The sequence below is a fragment of the Zingiber officinale genome, chromosome 8B (assembly GCF_018446385.1).
Source record: "Zingiber officinale cultivar Zhangliang chromosome 8B, Zo_v1.1, whole genome shotgun sequence".
Taxonomy (NCBI): domain Eukaryota; kingdom Viridiplantae; phylum Streptophyta; class Magnoliopsida; order Zingiberales; family Zingiberaceae; genus Zingiber; species Zingiber officinale.
This window is the reverse complement of record NC_056001.1, coordinates 103,143,595-103,162,494: the sequence shown is the minus strand read 5'-3', so window position 1 is coordinate 103,162,494 and position 18,900 is coordinate 103,143,595. Positions and strand designations below refer to the sequence as shown.

At 45.7% G+C, this 18,900-nt stretch overlaps 2 protein-coding genes across 2 annotated transcripts; both read left to right on the top strand.

The window, feature by feature from the left end:
* The first annotated feature begins 776 nt into the window (after positions 1 to 776).
* Positions 777 to 2,018, top strand: LOC122017379 (pentatricopeptide repeat-containing protein At4g38150-like). The gene has a single exon (XM_042574977.1). It carries the CDS (start codon positions 824 to 826, stop codon positions 1,778 to 1,780), a length of 957 nt encoding a protein of 318 aa, XP_042430911.1. The 5' UTR covers positions 777 to 823; the 3' UTR covers positions 1,781 to 2,018.
* A 4,423-nt stretch (positions 2,019 to 6,441) lies between these two features.
* On the top strand, positions 6,442 to 8,604 carry LOC122014116. Its single transcript, XM_042570299.1, has 3 exons — positions 6,442 to 6,631; positions 7,178 to 8,043; positions 8,113 to 8,604. Exons 1-3 carry the CDS (start codon positions 6,442 to 6,444, stop codon positions 8,602 to 8,604), a joined length of 1,548 nt encoding a protein of 515 aa, XP_042426233.1.
* The last annotated feature ends 10,296 nt before the right edge of the window (positions 8,605 to 18,900 follow it).

Genomic DNA, 18,900 nt, shown 5'->3' with positions numbered 1-18,900 from the left:
TTAACAAAAACTAAAATCCTGTTTATATCCGAGCAATTATTTTAATTATAAATGTTATGCATGTGTAACCTGAAAGTTCAACTGCAATGTAGGCTAATGCACCGGAGAGGAACTTATATTACCTCAATGGATGCACAAACCTAGTTTCCATAGGTGTGCTTACTGACACAAAGATTTGCAGCATGATAGCAGCAGGGAGTGACTGGCCGCTAAGACACCAACACAGAGTCGAACAACAAATTATAGTAAAAACCTAGAACACAATTTCTATAGAAACGCACAATCCGATCAGAACGAAAAAACAAAAAGTACTAACGTTGATAAACTACCCGAGGAAGATAGATCTAGACAAAGACTCCAGGAAGAAACCACTAGATGCATTATTAAAAAAAGCATCACAAATAACAAGAAAAATAGTTAACTTTAACTCGCCGAAAGAGAGGATCCATCGTTCAAAAGACAATGAATCCCATGCTCGATTTGGCTCTAAGAATCATCCATCCTTCTCGTTTCATCGAATACGAAACCTTGCCTCAGATTGTGATATGCCCAAACCCCCAAGCAAATGATAAAGAACGAGATTGCAGCAACACAAACACTGCGGCGGCGAACCAGGCGACGCCATTGGGGAGAGAGGACGGTCAAAAAACTAGGGTTAGGACGGGATTTATAGAGCAATTGGCAACCCAAATCTGACCGTTGGGTGTTTCGTACCTTGATTTCGTGGTGCAAGTCGTGTCTCAAGTAGGTAGTTCCGGAAGCTTCTGGACCCCGGTACATCAAACGGCAGCAGGGTTGGACTTTCGTACTCTGCTCGAACGCCATGGCGATCGCTGCCGCCGCCGCTATCCCTCGATCTCTCCTCTCCCTTTCCTCTTCCTCCCACTGGCGATTTCTCTTCTCCGCCAGTTCCAGTCTACTGCGCCTCCGCCGCTCCAAATTCACCTCTGCCTTCTTCGTTCCCTCTTTAGCCGGCCGCCGCTGTGAGACTGCGCTCCCCGTTGTCTCAGTCTTCCTCCCCTCGCCGAGGCTTCCTTCAGTTTCCACCGACGCTCGTTGTTTTTGCTCTTCCTCCCGCTCCAGCAACACCAATTCCACCGCTTCCTTCGGCTGGTCCGACGATGAGGACGAGAACAAGGCGAGCACGAAGATAAAGGAGGTCGACAAGAGCAAGCTTCCCCCTCCCTACGACCCCTTTAGCAAGAAGCCAGCGGTGGAGGAGCCCCGGGACCCCTCCGACCTGCAGGAGATCTTCCACGACATGCGCACCGAGGGCCTCACCAACTACGCCATCAAGATGTTCGACGGTTTGTCCAAGGACGGCCTCGCCCACGAGGCCCTGCAGCTGTTCGCCATCATCAAGGACAAGGGAACCATGCCTGACGTCGTCGCACACACCGCCGTCCTCGAGGCCTACGCCAACGCCGGCGGCCACTCCAAGGAAGCCATCCGCACATACGACCGCATGCTCGCGTCCGGCGTGTGCCCCAACGCCTACACGTTCGCCGTCCTCGTCAAGGGCCTCGCGAAGGACGGGCGATTGCCGGAGGCGCGCAAGTACTTGCTGGAGATGATGGGGAAGGGCATGCGCCCCAACGCCGGCACCTACCTCGAGCTGTTTGAGGCCTACCTGCGGGAGCAGAAGGGCGACGAGGCCAGGGCTCTAGTGGAAGAGATGAGAGGCAAGGGATTCGTGCCCGAGGGGAAGGCAGTGAGGGAGACGATCGGGAAGCGCAGTCAGGTCTACAGAGCCTTCATGGATCTTTTCTTTGGCAAGTGAACTGAACTGAATCGACCACAGTTTGTTCATCAAAAATTGCTGCTTTGGCTACGAGCTGCACTGCAGACTGAACCTGGTAACTAATTCAAAATCAATGGCTTTCTGCTGTTTCTTCGGCGTATCAAACATTTGTATTGTGCTTGTTTCTTGCTTAAATCAGTGAGAATTAGGAACAAAATCATCTTGCTCTGTACACTGCTTCTATTTTCTCAATCAACTGAGTCTATGATTTCGATCTCGGCTTGGCATCGTATTTTTTTTTCTTGTTTCTCTTTTCTTTTGATAGCGAACTCTTTTTTTTATCCTTTTGTATTGAGTTCTTGCCCCTCCGACCTGTTTGATTCTGTGTACAACCCACAATCTTTTTAAAATTGAAAATGAAGTTCGTAGTAAACATCCCTGTTTTTTTTTTCTTTTTAAGTTTTTTTTCGTTAAATGCAACAATGATGATCCCGTCCGGAAGCTGAGTCGGATGTAGGCGGGTCTTGGTGTACTGGAAGTTGAGGTGTAGGATCTACCTGGCAACACCTGGGAGGATCACACGGGCAGCTGACGAAGGAAGAGGCTCATGACGATGACCCTGTGACCCTGCGCACATTCAGACAATCCCACGAGTCTTTAAAGACCAGAAACCAGGAAAAAAATCCCCGGGTCAGGTCCTCTGACGCTCAAGTCAGGTACTTTCCCCCCATAAATCAGAGAAAAGACGAAAAGTAAATACTAGTGAGAAATGACGAGTGAGCGTACCTGCATAAGGGACAAGGTATCCCTTTTTATACTGCAGTGGAAGTTTCTGGGTATGACGGGTGTCAGGGAATGTCGTCTGTTAGGCTTTGTCCGGCGGTGGTTGACACGTGTCTCCTCTTAATAGGCTGGTGGCAAAATCAAAAGTGCATTGAGCCCCGACTGTTAGCATATTCCCTGACACTGATTATTCTCTGACATTCTCTGACAAGCGGTTACGATTCCTTGGCTGGTTTGTCTTGTAGTGTCTGGACGATGAGTCTGTAATTCGATAACTGTACCCCGACCTGCTTCTATCTGCTGTTATCCCTGGCTAGCATTTCCTGATCTGAACGTCAGGTCTATGTCCAGACCTGCTTCTATACCTGTGTCTGTAATCCTGGGCTATACGTTCTGACCTGCACGCCAGGTCTATGTCCAGATATGCTCATGTCTACTAGTATCTCTGGCTTGTGCGTCCCGACCTACATGCCAAGTCTATTTACCGACCTGCTTATCTCCACTATTATCTGTGACTTGTACGTCCCGACCTGCACGCCAGGTTTATGTCCAGACCTACTTATGTCTGCTATTATCCATGGCATGTACGTCCCGACCTGCCCGTCAGTTCTGTATCTTGATCCGCTTATGTTTATTATTATCCATGGCTTGTGCGTTCCGACCTGCACGTCAGGTATGTTTGCCGACCTGCTTATGTCTACTATTATCCATGGCTTGTACGTCCTGACCTGCACGCCAAGTCTGTTTGCCGACCTGCTTATGTCTACTATTATCCATGGTCTGTACGTCCCGACCTGCCCGCCAGTTCTGTATCTTGACCCGCTTATGTTTATTATTATCCATGGCTTGTGCGTTCTGACCTGCACGTCAGGTCTGTTTGTCGACCTGCTTATGTCTACTATTATCCATGTCTTGTACGTCTCGACCTGCACGCCAAGTCTATTTGTCGACCTGCTTATGTCTACTATTATCCATGGCTTGTACGTCCCGACCTGCACGCTAAGTCTGTTTGCCGACCTGCTTATGTCTACTATTATCCGTGGCTTGTGGGCTCAGTCCTCGACTATACCTGGCCCTTGGGCCTGGTCCTTGACCACTGTCAGGGCTGGTCCTGATCCAGCTTATAATCTTTTCCTTCGACCGCCGCGTCAGCTGAGACTTTAACCCTGGCCACGTAAACTGGACTTTTGACCTCCCTGCTCTCCACGTCAGCTTGACTGCTGACCGGCGACGGAGGTTTGACTTTTGACATTCCTGACCTCCACGTCATCTTGACTTCTGACCGGCCACGGAGGCTTGACTTCTGACATTCCTGACCTCCAGGTCAGCTTGACTTCTGACCGGCCACGGAGGCTTGACTTCTGACCTTCCTGACCTCCAGGTCAGCTTGACTTCTGGCCCTCTTATGGTATTGACTCATAACCACATCATCATACCGACCCCACAAAACATGCACCATATCACAAGCCTCCCCCCTCAAGTCTAGTCGAAGGAGGTTCTAGTCCGACTGACTAGACCTCAACCCTTGTGTTACCTGACCTGGTCCCCGCGTCATTTGCTGACATGTCTTCCTAGGAAGTGAACGATCTCCTTCTGTGCTTATGTGACTCCTTAACTTCTGAGTGTACTTTCCTCCTATAAATATTACACTGTTTTCCAAGCGTCGCCTCGAATTCCGAGGAAATCCCTTCACCTTCTTCTTCCTTATAAAAGGTTTATGTCTCCTTACAACAACACCCATATCTCTATCTTTTCCGTTTCTTTGTGATCTTTGTCTAACCCATGGAGCCAGCTGAGCTGTCTTCCCTTCGTCACTAGCTAGCTCTCAAGGAAAAAGCTCTGCGTGATATGACCCTGAGCAGGGATCTGCAAACTTCCCTCCGTCGCGAAATGGAGGAGCTCTGGCAAGCAGCCAAATACAGAACTAGGGTTGAAATAGCCCTCAAGATGAAAGCTCAAGCGGATTTCCAGAGTCAAATCCATCATATCCTGTATTTGAAGATAAAGCATGAGGACGAACTAGCTTCGCTGAAAGAAGAGAATCGGCTGAAGGATGAGACCATCTGCCAATTGCAGCACACTCTCGAAAGTGTCCGAGGAGAACTGATTCGAGCACAGACCCATCTGAGAGAAGAGGGTCCTGCCTCCGTATCTGGCTGCAATTGAACCCTCTGAAAAATGTACCTCTGATTTTACCGAAATAAAACCTGTATTATGTATTCCACCCTTATTGTAGCTCTGCACTCTATTGCTCATATATCATTGTGTTGATAGAACCCCTGCGTTTCTCCAATATTTCTAACAAAACATAGCAAAAATAATAAAAACAATCGACTTACCTCCCTTCCCACTCACCTCATGACATATGATCATTTGGCCGTTGTGAGTGAGACGCTTGAGAGGTGTCTATGACTTGTGAATGTGTCTACGCAATCTCACTTTTAGCAAAACCCCTTGAGATATGGTTTATTGCCAGTCCAGCACGATAACTTGGCCTGCTACATTTTGTTCCGGTGGATATAAAGAATACCGATCGAAAAGATTATCACACCGACCCAGAAGGTCTTTGGGCGTGAGAGTCTTGCTCACTTATAACTCGCACTGGGGCGAGAGTCTGGGACAGCCGATCTGGAAGGTCGTTGGGCGTGAGAGCCTTGCTCACTTATAACTCGCACTGGGACGAGAGTCTGGACAACCGACCGGTCGTGAGAACTTGCTCACTTATAACTCGTGAGGGGCGGGAGTCTGGAATCCGAGGTCATTGGTCGTGAGAGCCTTGCTCACTTATAACTCGTGATTGGGCGAGAGTCTGGAATCCCGAAGATCGTTGGGCGTGAGAACCTTGCTCACTTATAACTCGCCTGGGGCGAGAGAGCCGACCCGGAATGTCGTTGGGCGTGAGAGCCTTGCTCACTTATAACTCGTGCTGGGGACAGCCAACCTGGAAGATCGTTGGGCGTGAGCCTTGCTCACTTATAACTCACACGGGCGAGAGTCTGGGACCGAGAGGTCGTTGGACGTGAGAGCCTTGCTCACTTATAACTCGCACTGGGGCGAACGTCTGGGACAGCCGACCTGGAAAGGTCGTTGGGCGTGATAGTCTTGCTCACTTATAACTAGCACTGGGGCGAGAGTCTGTGACAGCCGACCTGGAAGGTCGTTGGGCGTGAGAGCCTTGCTCACTTATAACTCGCACTGGGGCGAGAGTCTGGGACAGCCGACCGAGAAGTGATTTCCCGACCCGGAAAGATATTGCCGACCTGGGGGGAATCCCCGACCAGGATAGATGTTGCTGACCTAGGGGGATTTCTCGACCAGGGACTATGTAAAGAAACCGCTTCTATTTTGCCTGTAGTCAAAAGATACATAGTATCAGATGTATTGCAAAGATAGAAATATTAAAATCTCACTCAGTCGATGGAAATGATGTCTTGTGGCTTCGCCACATTCAAATTTCTTTCCCGCCACTTTTCCTCGCCGCTTCCCGAGAAGATCGTGTGGTAAGCATTTCCGTACTCCCACTTTATCTCACGATTTCCTTATCACGTCCATCATTAATACGCTTCCTAGGGGATCGACACATGTCTCATGCCTTTATTGCTTATGCAGTATGACACCACTGACGTCACTCCTTTTTGTACACGATTCCCCATAAGAGCATACCCCTCTGCGATCGGACGGCTTTAAGCGCTTCGCCCAAAAAGATACTCGACATCTCTTTTCGATATTCCCTAGGAGAATTCCATTTATAAACCCTAAAGGCAGTCCGCAGTCATTGCCTTGAACGTTTTGACTGCCTTCCTCTTCTTGTTGTTTCGACTTCTCCAACGTCCCATCCCTCCCCCTTCTAGGCTTTTCCTGTCTGGTGCCCTTCTTCTTCTCAACTGGCCTCTTCTTCGACCTCCCCCACCCTGATAATGGCTGACGGTAAGGCCACCCTATGGTACTCATGTTTCATTTCTGATATAGATGATCATGACCTATCTATGATTCGATCGGACTTGCAACTTAGTGATGCTTATGAACTCAGAGTTCCTACAGCCCATGAACACTCCGCCAACCCTCCAGCAGGTTTCATGACCGTCTTCCGAGACCAGCTTTTAGGAGGTCTTCGTTTCCCATCCATCCTTTTATTTCCGCCTTGAGCCAATATTTCGGCATCTGCACTTCTCAATTTGCTCCCAATTTCTTCCGAGTCGTATGTGGCACTGTCATTCTATGTCGCACATACCAAATTCCCTTGACCGTCCAACTATTCCACCATTTTTACTCTTCCAAACGCTCGGAACCAAGAGTGTTCATGGTATAGGCTAGGCCTGGTTACAAATTCTTTTCCGACATGCCCTCTTCCAACAAGGGATGGAAGTCTCGTTTCTTCTTTATTAGATCACCTAACCCCTTAGTCGAGCCAACCTAATGGTGCTCTGACATCTCTTCCACTCTCCCTGTACATCAGCATCAACCTTCCTGCAATGCCGCTTCTGAAAAACTTCAAGGCGTGAGCGTTCGCTTTGTTGTATTACTGTTGGAGGGCTTTTTGTATTTATTTGGGCTCAGCCCCGTTCAGGCGGACATAGGGGCTCCGTTTGGTAAGACCCCGTTTCCCTTTCTGCTACTCTTCGCTAACTGAGGTATCTTTCTTTCTTATTGCAGAGGCTGCCATGCTCCGAGCGTACTCATCAGATGCAAAACGCCGAACTGTCTCCTATTTGAAAGCTTTAAGTACAGAGCTTAAGCACGGTTTGACATCTTCTTCCCGGTCTAGCCCTTCTGCCTCACGGTCTGCTCCTTCTGCTTCACAGCCTGTCCCCCCGGCCTCAGCCCAGGAGGAAACTTCCTCGGTTATTCCCCTGGGCGTGGCTCCTGTAGAAGACCTGGCCGCTGTAGAGCAGGTCGATCTGGCCACTGAAGAGCAGGCCGAGGAAGAGCGAGCTGCATCTCCCCCGCCAGCCAAACGTCTGAAGCTCCAGCGCAAAAGGAAGAAAGTTACTCCCGCGACTCAGGCGTCCCCTCCACCGCTTCCTTCTGGCCGTCGCTCATCCGTCATCTCTCAATCTTTGGGGACCAGGATTGTTACTCCTGACCGGGAGACGGCCCTGGGGCCAGTGGTTCCCACTTTGTCACCACGAACATCAACCCCAACACCTGGTCGGGTTGCAACTCCCGAGCCAGCCTCTTTTCCCGCTCAGACCTCCTCTCCCGGGCCGCTACCTCCTCCCTTAATGGACCAGCCCGGGAGTTCAGCCACCCTATCTGCCTCCATTCCGTTATCTGCTTCGGCCTCTACCCCTCGATCTCGGAGGAAAACTCCCAAGAAGTATACCTTTACTGACTCGTGGTGCCTGCCTTCCTCTACAGAGTCCGGCGCCGCTGAAGAAACTGCAGAAGAGGTTCCTCCTCCGGTTGCCTTGGTTGAACGAGAGGGCGATTTAGCGACGTCCTGGCGATCAAGCAATCAGAAGTTTTGGAAGAATCCTCCGATGGAGGGGCTGGATCAAGCTGCTCGCCAGATGGTTTCCGTAAGTTTTCTTGTATCAAGGCTCCTATACTGGAATCTATTATAATCTTTCTTCCTATATCTGACACAGGTCTGCTCTGCCAACTTGAGTGTCATTCAATATGCCTCTCGCTTGCAGAAGGAAAATGAAGTGTTAAAGGCTCGTCTTCATGAATTGGAGCTGCCCCTAACTCCCCCCGATCCCCTCAACCCGACCCCCGGGGACTTAGCGAGCTATCTCCGACTGATTGGAGAGTTTGCAGAGTCCGCCCGCCGCATTTCTCATGTGGCCTTTGACAAAATTAAGACTTTGGAAGCGACTCTGAAGACAAGCGAGTCCAGACTGGCTTCTGAGGCGGAGAGGCGTCGGGCGCTAGCAGCTGAGCTGGATGAAAAGGATGCCCGGTTGGCAAGTCTGCAGGAAACCCATGAGACTCTTCAGAAGACTTTAACCGAAGTCCAAGGTCAATTGGTTTCCAGCGCTGACCGGGAGAAGACCTTTCAAAGCCAGTGGGAGGCCAGCCAAGCGGCCCTTAAATCCATGCAGGCCGACCTTTTGAAAGCTCAAGAGAACGTTTTCTAGGGTCAACAAGATTTGACTTTGGCCAGAGCTGGCAAGGAGAAGGCCCTAGCTGATATGGAGAAGGCCCAAGCAGGGCTCACGGATTACCAGGCGGGGGAAGTTGGTCGTCTAAGAGCCTACAGGCGAGCCTACGTCACTTCCCCCTTCTTCTTGAAGAAAATTGGAGGTCTGATGAATTTCATGGTATGCTGTGGCGCGGCCGGAGGGGCTCGTCAAATGTTTGAACAGAATCTACTCCGTGTTGCCCCTTCAGAAGATTTCTTAGATACTGATCGCATAATGGACGAGATTCCAGATGGGTCATTCCCTTCTTTCAAAGATGATGACAACTTGTTTCTCCTCCCTAAGCCTCCTACTGATGCTGAGCCTAGCCTCCCTGTGCCCCCTGCTAACAATGATCCTGGATGTGACTCTTAATGCTGAATTTTTAATGTAAACCCGTAGCTGTAAACTTTAACCCAAACTATTTGCTGTGTGATCCTGTCCAAGCGATGAGTAGATGGACGCTGGGGACGTGGCACTCTCCATTGTCCTTTGATGATGATGTAGGCCTCCGGCGAACCTGCAAAGAAGCCGAGCCGGGAGGTGTTTCCCGGCGACGGCCCTCCGACGCTCAAGTCAGGCAACGAGAAATGAGAGAGGCAGCGTAACTGTAGCTACAGTGAGGATTGCGCATACCTTCGTCGACGTCTAGGAGCCCTTATATAGGACCCCGGGGAGGCGCGGGCACACTTCTTGATGCGTGCACGCTTCCCCAAACATACCTTAACGAGCCCATGTCAGAAAAGCACCCCTGACGTCATTCCGCAATCGTCCGAGCATATCCCGGATGTGACGGTGGAAGCTTCTACCGTACGATCCTGCGTACGGCTCAACCGCCAACCCTGCTGCCTGTCGGCGGCAGATGTCTCGAGGATGATGTTGTCCCCTGTCTCCTTTGTCCTCTTGCGCCTTCTGTCTGTTCCAGGGCCGAGCGGTTCGGCCGCTCGGCAGACATATCACTTCTGCTCCGGTTGTATGCTCGGATGAGATTGCTCCTGCCTGTCTTTATTGCCTTGTGCCCCGGCCGAACGGATAGCCCGCTCGGCCTTGAAACCTTTTTACCTTGAGCATCGGAAACCCGACCCCTAGTCGGGTTGTCTTCCATTCGGCTCGGGGGATTCCCGGCCGGTCGGCCCTCTCCGTCCGGTCGGTCGGGTGTCAGGGTTGAATCTCTTGACCTTTGACCTCCACATGTCATTGACCTTCCGCCAACGAGGGTTCCCCGTCCTTACGACCGGATCACATGCCTCCCCCTCAAGTCTAGTCGAAGGAGGCGCTAAGTCCGACTGACTGGACTGTCTGTCGGCCGGAGTGACACCGCTCTGCCACTTTCTGGAATGTTCCTCCTCACGGTCGCTCGGCCATTTACTGCCGATGGCTCTGCTACCGTGTCGACGGTCAACGCTGACGCCCTTCCGATCTCCTCGGAATTCGTGCAAATCCTCTCCATTAAGACCGAGCACGCGCGCTGCGCGCCGTAATGGCGCTCATTAAATACGCCCCTGTGGCATGGCGCCACGTGGCGCCTCCGCTGGCGTCATCGTACGGCTCGGCGATGTGTCCGATGAGACATTGGCGGTTTGAAATGAACGGCCCGCTGTGGGCCTCAGTTCCTGTGACCTGCATCCGACGGCCGAGGCCGATCGAGCCCGACCTTATAAAGTCGTCGCCTTCTTCCTCCGCCGCACCTTTGCCTTCGCGTGTCCCGCAGCCTTCCTTGGTGCTTTAGCGTTCCGGCGACTCCGATTTTCCGTTTTCCGACGATCCCCCGCCTCCTTCCTTCGATCCTCAACTTCTTTGTAAGCTTCTTCCGCCTCTCTTCTCTGTTTCCCTTGTGTTTTTTGTCAAGTTCTTGTCTTCTGGTCGCTGTCCTCTTCATCATCTTCTTCCTTCTGCCGTGTGTCTTTTTCTTGCCTTTTGCTTTTTTGCCCGGTCGGATAATGACCAGTTCTTCCCGACCCGCAGACCTCACGTTAGGCCCCTGGTATACTACCATGGAGTCTCGCTTTGATCGGCGCGACGCCGAGACCTTGTTTGATGGTTATGATATTCCGTCCGACTTTGAACTCATTTTACCCTCACCATCCGCTCGGCCGAACAAACCACCGCGCGAAGCTATCTGTTTTTTCCGCGACCAATTCACAGCCGGTCTGCGGTTTCCTCTCCACCCCTTCTTCGTCGACGTTTGCAATTTCTTTGGTCTCCCGCTCGCCCAATTAGTTCCCAACACTTTTCGCCTTTTGTGTGTAGTGGTATTGTTCAAGATACATCGCATTCCTCTCCGCCCGGAAATTTTTTATTATTTTTATTATCCCAAGCAATCCGAGCTGGGTACCTATCTAATCCAGGCTCGGCCCGGCCTAGTCTTCTTTGATAAACTTTCCTCCTCCAATAAACATTGGAAGGAGTATTCCTTTTATCTTCGTCTCCCCGAGCGGGCTCCTTTCCAAACCAAATGGCAGGTCGGACCGCCCACTTCTCCCGAGCTAAAAAGATTTAAGACCTGACCGGACTATCTTCAGGCCGCGAACATGTTTGCCGGTCTGAAGCTCGACATCAACAAGCTTCTGCCTGAAGGCGTGTTGTATATATTCGGCCTGAGTCCGAGCCGAACTCCACTCCCGAGCAACTTTGGTAAGAATTTCACTTGTGTATGTACTTTGAGTGCTAACTGATTTTCTTCTTTTTTTCTTTGCAGCGAATATCGTCATGGAGTCCGTGATGCTCGGGATTCTGAAGAAAAAAGCGGAGGCGCTTGAGTTGGCAGCCGCCAAGGAGATGGAGCAACTGGGCATCACCCCGGTCGGCTCTCACGAGGGTGAGAGCGAGACGCCTGCGGAGGGGTCGGCCGCTCCGGCTTCCCCCGTGGAGGTGACGTGAGGCGCCACCTCAAACAAGGAACCGGCCATCCAGGAGGAAGGTGTTGGTGCGGGTAGCACTAACGGTCTAACCCAAGTTTTGATGAATGACAAATAGGTTAAGTTAGTTGTGTTGTTGTCTGACACTTTGATCGAGTGTGCAGGAGAAGTCCAGACAGGTCGACGGGCTGACCAGATGTCTGGCACGAAGTCCAGCTAGGTCGACGGGCTGACCGGATAGCTGGCGAGAAGTCCAAGCGGGTCGACGGGCTGACCGGACGCTTGGCGAGAAGTCCAGCTAGGTCGACGGGCTGACCGGATAGCTGGCGAGAAGTCCAAGCGGGTCGACGGGCTGACCGGACGCTTGGCAAGAAGTCCAGACGGGTCGACCGGACGTCTGGCAGGTAAGTAAGGTAAGTCACTGGAGGGGAGTGACTGCGAGGACGCGTTCCCGGGAAGGGAACATTAGGCGTCGATCCGGCTTAGATCCATTTCGGATATCTAAGTCGAGATCGTGACTAGATTCCGGTCTCGGAAAGACGGAATCTAAGTCATACTCTTGATGCTAATTTTTATTACTTAGCGTATCTGTAAAAATGTGCTAACAGTGCTGCAGGGTTTATTTGCCTCGGACTAACACTGCTTGCGGTAGGGAGCATGGAGGTCCGGCGCCGGAATGGCTCCGGCGCCCGAGGCAAATTTTATCCCTGTGACGACGCGTTGACACTTGGAGCATCTGGTTGGGAGTGTTACGTCACATTCCAGGCGTCCGGAAGGATCCAGCGCCCGAGCATATAAAAGAAGCCCTGTGCAGGAGCTTCAAAATATCGGTCTTGAGAACTCTGAGTCCAATCACTCTGCTGCTCTGCGCTCCAACAACGTTCACAAAGCTCCGACGACTCACTCCGGTTCTCTTTTTAATTCATTGTTTGTCGGTTAGCTTTGTTTTCTTTCTTTTCATTAGCAATATTTGTACGTAAATTGTAATTATCCGAATTGCTAGTGAATTGCCCAACGAAAGTACTCAAGGAGTACGGGCCTTCGAGTAGGAGTCGTCACAGGCTCCGAACGAAGTAAAAATCAACAGTGTTCATCTCTTTACTTCTTTACTTTTCCGCTGCGTTTTAACTCAAGATTTGTGAATCAATATTCACCCCCCCTCTATCGAATCTAACGGTCTTACAAGTGGTATCAGAGCCGGTACCGCTCTGATTTGGTGCAACCACCAATCAGACAGGGGGTGAAATCATTTTTTTCAAAACTGATATTATTATCTTCTTGGAAGATTTTTTCTCGTTGCATTTAAAATCTAAATTGGTACAACACCAACTTAGAGTTTCTATTTCTCCCGCACTGCTAATCCAAGACGAAGTCTTGGGATTTTGTTTTCCAGTTAATTTAGTGTGTGCAGGATAAGATGTCTCAACAAGAAGGCTTCAAGACAGACGTCCTCCCTATTCAACGGGGATGACTTTTCGTATTGGAAGAGGAGAATGGAGGTCTACATGAAGACAGACTACGACCAATGGATGAGCGTCACAAGGGCTTACAAAATTCCAGTTGACAACTCCGGAACATAGTAGATCCTGAAGACTGGACAAATGATATAGAGAAAACGGCATCAATTGAAAACAAAGTCATCAATACTCTACACTGCGGACTAACACGAGAAGAACTGAACCGGGTCGGACCGCATCAAAACGCTAAGGAGCTTTGGGATAAACTGATCGAGCTGCACGAAGGAACAAGCGACGCGAAGGTAACAAAAAGAGATTTGCTGTTAAATAAAATTTTTAATATAAAAATGCAGGAAGGAGAAACGGCAAGTCAGCTCCACGCGAGGGTCAAAGATATCCTCAACGGTCTCCATGCGATAGGCCACCAAATGGAGAACCGAGACTTAATCAGGTACGCGTTAAATGCTTTTCCGCGAAACAATTTGTGGGCATCAATCGTAGATGCCTACAAAATTTCAAAAAATTTATCTAAATTAAAATTGGACGAACTCTTTTGTGAATTAGAACTTCATGAGCAAACTAACGCCGGGGTCGAGAAAGGTGTAGCTCTATTTGCAGGTTCCTCTAAAGAAAAGAAGAACAAGCCCGAATCCGAAGAAGATTCCGATCAAGACTCGGAAGACGAAGAACACCTGGTGAACCTGGTAAGGAAAATATTCACCAGGAAAAAGAGAAGCTTCAGCAAACAGGATCTTCAGAAGATCAGTTCGCCAGCCGACTCAAGAAATGTCACATGTTTCGGATGTAACAAAAAGGGGCACTACAAGAACGAATGCCCAAGATTGAAACTTGACAAACCAAAGTCAACAAAGAAGAAAGCCCTCAAAGCAACATGGGACGATTCCTCCTCAGACGAATCGGAGGGAGAAAGGCACCAAAGTCACCTCGCGCTGATGGCTCGCGAAGCTGAAACGGAAGACGAATCGGAAGACGGGTCCGAACCCGAATCGAGCCACGAGTCCGCACTCGTTTCCGAAGGTTCCGAAGAGGTATACCTAAACTTAAATCGTAAATTCTTTAGAATTATCTCGTGTTTAAATAAAAAAATTAGTTAAATTGGAAAATAAAAATAAATCGCTTCTTGAGGAAAATCAAAACCTCAAGGAACAATTAAAAAATTCGAATCCAACTCAAGATCGAACACTTGAGGAGGAGAATTTATCATTAAAAAATGAAATTAATAAGTTAAAAGAATTGTTGGAAAAATTCACAACAAGATCTAAAAATTTAGATTTAATTCTAAATAACCAAAAGGCATGCTATAATAAAACCGGACTTGGATATAAGTCAAACTCAAACAAAACCTTTAAATCATTATTAACCCAACACAAAGCAACTAAACAAGCTTGGGTCCCGAAAGCATGCTTAACCACGCAAGTAGGACTTAGTCAATTCTATATACCTAAAGATAAAATACATTATATAAACTTGAATAAATCAGATCAAAAACTAAAATATAAATCTAAATTAAAATCAAAATTCAAAACTCAACAAAATTTAGATTATCACCAAGTTGATTATAACTATAAAAAGAATCGACACAAACCCAAAATCTAAATTAATGGCAAATAATTCAGGGGGAGGCTCCAGAATAGCTGGCACCTCCAAAACTAACCTACCCGACAGGGTAACCCAAAACAAACTAACCCGGTAAGGTAATTAGGATTAGTTAAAGAGAGACCAAGTTTAACTTGACTCATGGTACTGGTGAAGTTTTTGGATGATAGTACGTTAGGGAAGCTTGGGCATCGCATGTCTAGAAAGATATGGCTTCGATCTGGTGCATTTGGCCAAGTGGAACTGACCGAAGCTACCCTTAAACGAATCCTAACCAGTTAGACTAAGATTTAGTACTAAGTTCCGTGGATAGGACTATTCGGAAAACTTCGAAAGGTTGGTTACTTCTAATGATGTCCATGTGACTCACCAAGCTTAGAAATTTATCCGAAAAATGCCTATTTGTGGAAACCAAAACTAAGTCTGAATCTAACACACGTTAAACCAAAACTCCATAATTAAAAATCTAATTTCATCTCACAAAATCATAGGATTCCCTGATTGATAATATAGATCGGGTGAGATGAATAAGGATTCAAAATTAAGTTCAAAATTTTTAAACTTAAAAATTAATTTCAAAATTTCAAAATTTTTAAACTTAAAAATTAATTTTCAAAATTTTAAACTTAAAAATTATTTTCAAAATTTTAACTTAAAAAATCATTTTCAAAATTTTAATTTTAAACTTAAAAATTATTTTCAAAATTTTTAAACTTAAAAATTATTTTCAAAATTTTAAACTTAAAAATTATTTTCAAAATTTTAACTTAAAAAATTATTTTCAAAATTTTAATTTTAAACTTAAAAAATTATTTTCAAAATTTTAATTTTAAACTTAAAAATTATTTTCAAAATTTTAAACTTAAAAATTATTTTCAAAATTTTAACTTAAAAATTATTTTCAAAATTTTAAACTTAAAAATTATTTTCAAAATTTTAAAACTTAAAAATTAATTTCAAAATTTTAAACTTAAATTAATTTTAAACTTAAAATCAATTTCAAAATTTTAATTTTAAAACTTAAATTAATTTCAAAATTTTAATTTTAAAACTTAAATTAATTTCAATTTTTAATTTTAAATTAATCTCAAAATTTTAATTTTAAACTTAAATTAACTTTAATTTTAAAACTTAAAATCAATTTCAAAACTTAAAATTAATTTCAAAATTTTAATTCTAAAACTTAAATTAATTTCAAAATTTTAATTTCAAAAACTTAAATTAATTTCTAAATTTTAATTTTAAAACTTAAATCAATTTCAAAATTTTAATCTTAAAACTTAAATCAATTTCAAAATTTTAATCTAAAAATAAAAAAAAAAAAAAAAAAAAAAAGTCAAAAACCAGGGGCGGGCGCCCCTGGTATTCTCGTCGGGGGCGCCCGGAAGGGATTCCAGGCGCCCCGCCCCATCAACCCCGGGCGCCCGGAATGGCTCCGGGCGCCCGGAGTCCCCTATAAATAAGGTTCACTTTGAACCTCAGTGCGAAAGTACTCTAAATCAAAATTTTCTTGCGGTGAATACGCTGTTGCGATTCAACCGAGGTCGTCAAATCTATATTTTTTTTTCGATGGCTCCTCGGTAAAACATTCTTCCCCTCTCTAAAATTTTTTTGTCTTCTAAATTTTTTTTAATATTCTTTATATACAGTAGGAAACGAACAAATACTGGTGCTGGACCCTCCAATGCTAGTACAGACCCTAGGTTTCCCACAGACGAACTTAGGATTAAATTTGAGTCCACCATTTATAAGGCCATTAGGACTACCTGCATAGATAGAGCGTTCTTCCTTAGGTCATGTCCCTCCGCTTTAGAGGTCATAGGCCACTATAACTTAAGGAACCTCGTCGAATGTACTAGTCCTATAAACATAAGTCTGTGTGCCGAATTTTGCAATAACCTAGTAAAAGTAGACGATCTCACCTATACCACTAGGGCGGCAGGCATTGATATCACATTTTCCCCTAGCGCTATCCGAGAGTTCTTAGAGCTGCGTCCGTCTACTTGTTCCTTTTTGTGCTACCCTCCGAGGGATCTACCATTCGGAGATCCCTACGCACATATTACTCTCGATACGATTTATTCGTATTTCTTTGGAGATCCCACTGTGACACAGTTTAGGTCAGTAGAGCTTCGAGTCCAGGACTACGCTCTTTATAGGGTTGTAGTCCTTTGCATTTTACCACTGACTACTCGAGACATCGCTGTGATGCGCCCTTTCCATTCGTTCTTACTTTATGCCCTGATTCATAGGTTAGAAATTGACATCAGCCTACATATCTTCTCCACCATCATCTATTCAGCTGGATATGTGACTGACAGTAGAGTCCATATGCCATTTGGTCACATTCTGACAGCCTATTTGTCCTCGTTGCACATTGATGTCACTAGGGGAGACGTTGCCCATATGACCGAGTTCGATGTTATAGCCGCTCGGAACTTTTCCCTAGCCGGCATCCATATAGATAGAGATGACGGGACTATGTCTTGGCGGAGGGGGGCACAGCACCAGCCCGATCCAGACGCACAGATGGACGAGTTCATGCTCGCACTATTTCCGGAGGAAGCCGCACCGGCTCCACCACCACCCCCAGCTCGAGCACCACGACACGCTCCCCGCACCCTAGCCGACCGTATGACCGGACTAGAGAGAGCCATGGCGAGTCTCCAGCAGGAGAACTCCGAGTTTCATCGGGACATACGGCGAGAGGTTGCCGAGTTACGAGCTGCTGGGGACACCCGCCACACTGAGCTGATGGCACTTCTTCGATCCTTGGGATCTGGACCACCCCCTTCATCATCTCAGTAGCTTTAGTGATGACCTACTTCTGTAGCTACAATTTTTGTAAAATATTTTGGATTTATCTAGTGGCATTTCAAACTTACATTAAATATGTTCTATCTTAATAGACTAGGTAATTTCAAAAATACTTTCAAAATTGATTTCACCAACTTATAGGCTAAACTTGTTTGTTTTCAAACTTTCCATTTTTTAGGCTTTCGAAAACAGTTTTGGCCTTAGACTAGTTTTGAATCCTTAGAAAGCATGTACCCATAGGTTTAGTTCTTGAGCATCTCACCAACATCTTAGGTTTACCTTGCTTGTGTTTGATAAACATAGAAAGGGGTGAGATGCATAGGCCAACTGTCTGGACTTAAGATGCTTATTTCAGTGCATCAACATAAGTCTGGACATTAAATACAATTCAGATATTAATCAGATTAAAGTTCATCAGTCAAGTCAAACACTGACTGATCATAATTAACTTAATCTGACTAACCAAGTGAAAGCTACTATCTTCTGATAGTTAGTTAGTACCTAATTGGTTAGACAGCTGGTAAGCGTTAAGTATCAAATTCACGGGGAGAAATAAAACTACTTTAGTTTTTCAAATTAAATTTTAAACTTAATTTTGAAAATCAAAATTTAAAAAAAAAACAACTTGTTTAAAATTGTGATTTTTTTTTTTTAATTCACAAACTTTTTATCATTTTTACCTAGTCTTTGAAAACTGAACTTTTCAAGTATTTTAAACCATGGTTTTGAATCTAGTACGTTTAAACTTTAAAAAATTTGATTTTGGAAAACAAATTTTATCAAAATATTCTAAAAAGTAAAGATTTAAATTTAATTTAACCTTACTTTGAAATGTTCCTGAATCTAGTTCTTAACATTTGATTTTACTTAGTTTTGACAATTTGATTTGAAAGTTAAATTTTACAAAACTTATTTTACAAACTAAGCTTCTCAAAAACATTAGTTTTTCAAACTTGATTTTTGAAATTTGAATCTTTTACAAACTTAGTGTTGAAAAATAAATTTCAATTTGTTTGGAAAAATAGATTTTTCAAACTCAGTTTTGAAATTTTGGTTTTGAAAACTTATGTTTGAAAAGCGTTTCAAAGTTGAAAACTTGTTTTGAAAATTTAATCTTGAAATTTAGACCTTATACACTTATGTTTAAAAATTAAACTTAAAAGTTTTCATATCTTTATACTCCCCCCAGTCAACTTGATTTTTTTCTTGGATTTAAAAATTGTACTTTTGTCCTTAAATCCTGAACCAAACTCAGTTATTTTTTAAGATTAAGTGTTATTGTTTAAAGTAACTCTACACTATGATTGTTTACCCTTGTTTTTTTTTATGAATGCCAAAGGGGGAGAAGGGTTAGGTGGTTAAGTTAGCTAAACCAATCTGAAAAACACAAACTAACTTTAAAACCACACAAATGCATGGTGTTTCGTACATATGCTTTCACTAACTTAACCAGGTTGTCATTCCATCAAAAAGGGGGAGATTGTTGGTGCGGGTAGCACTAACGG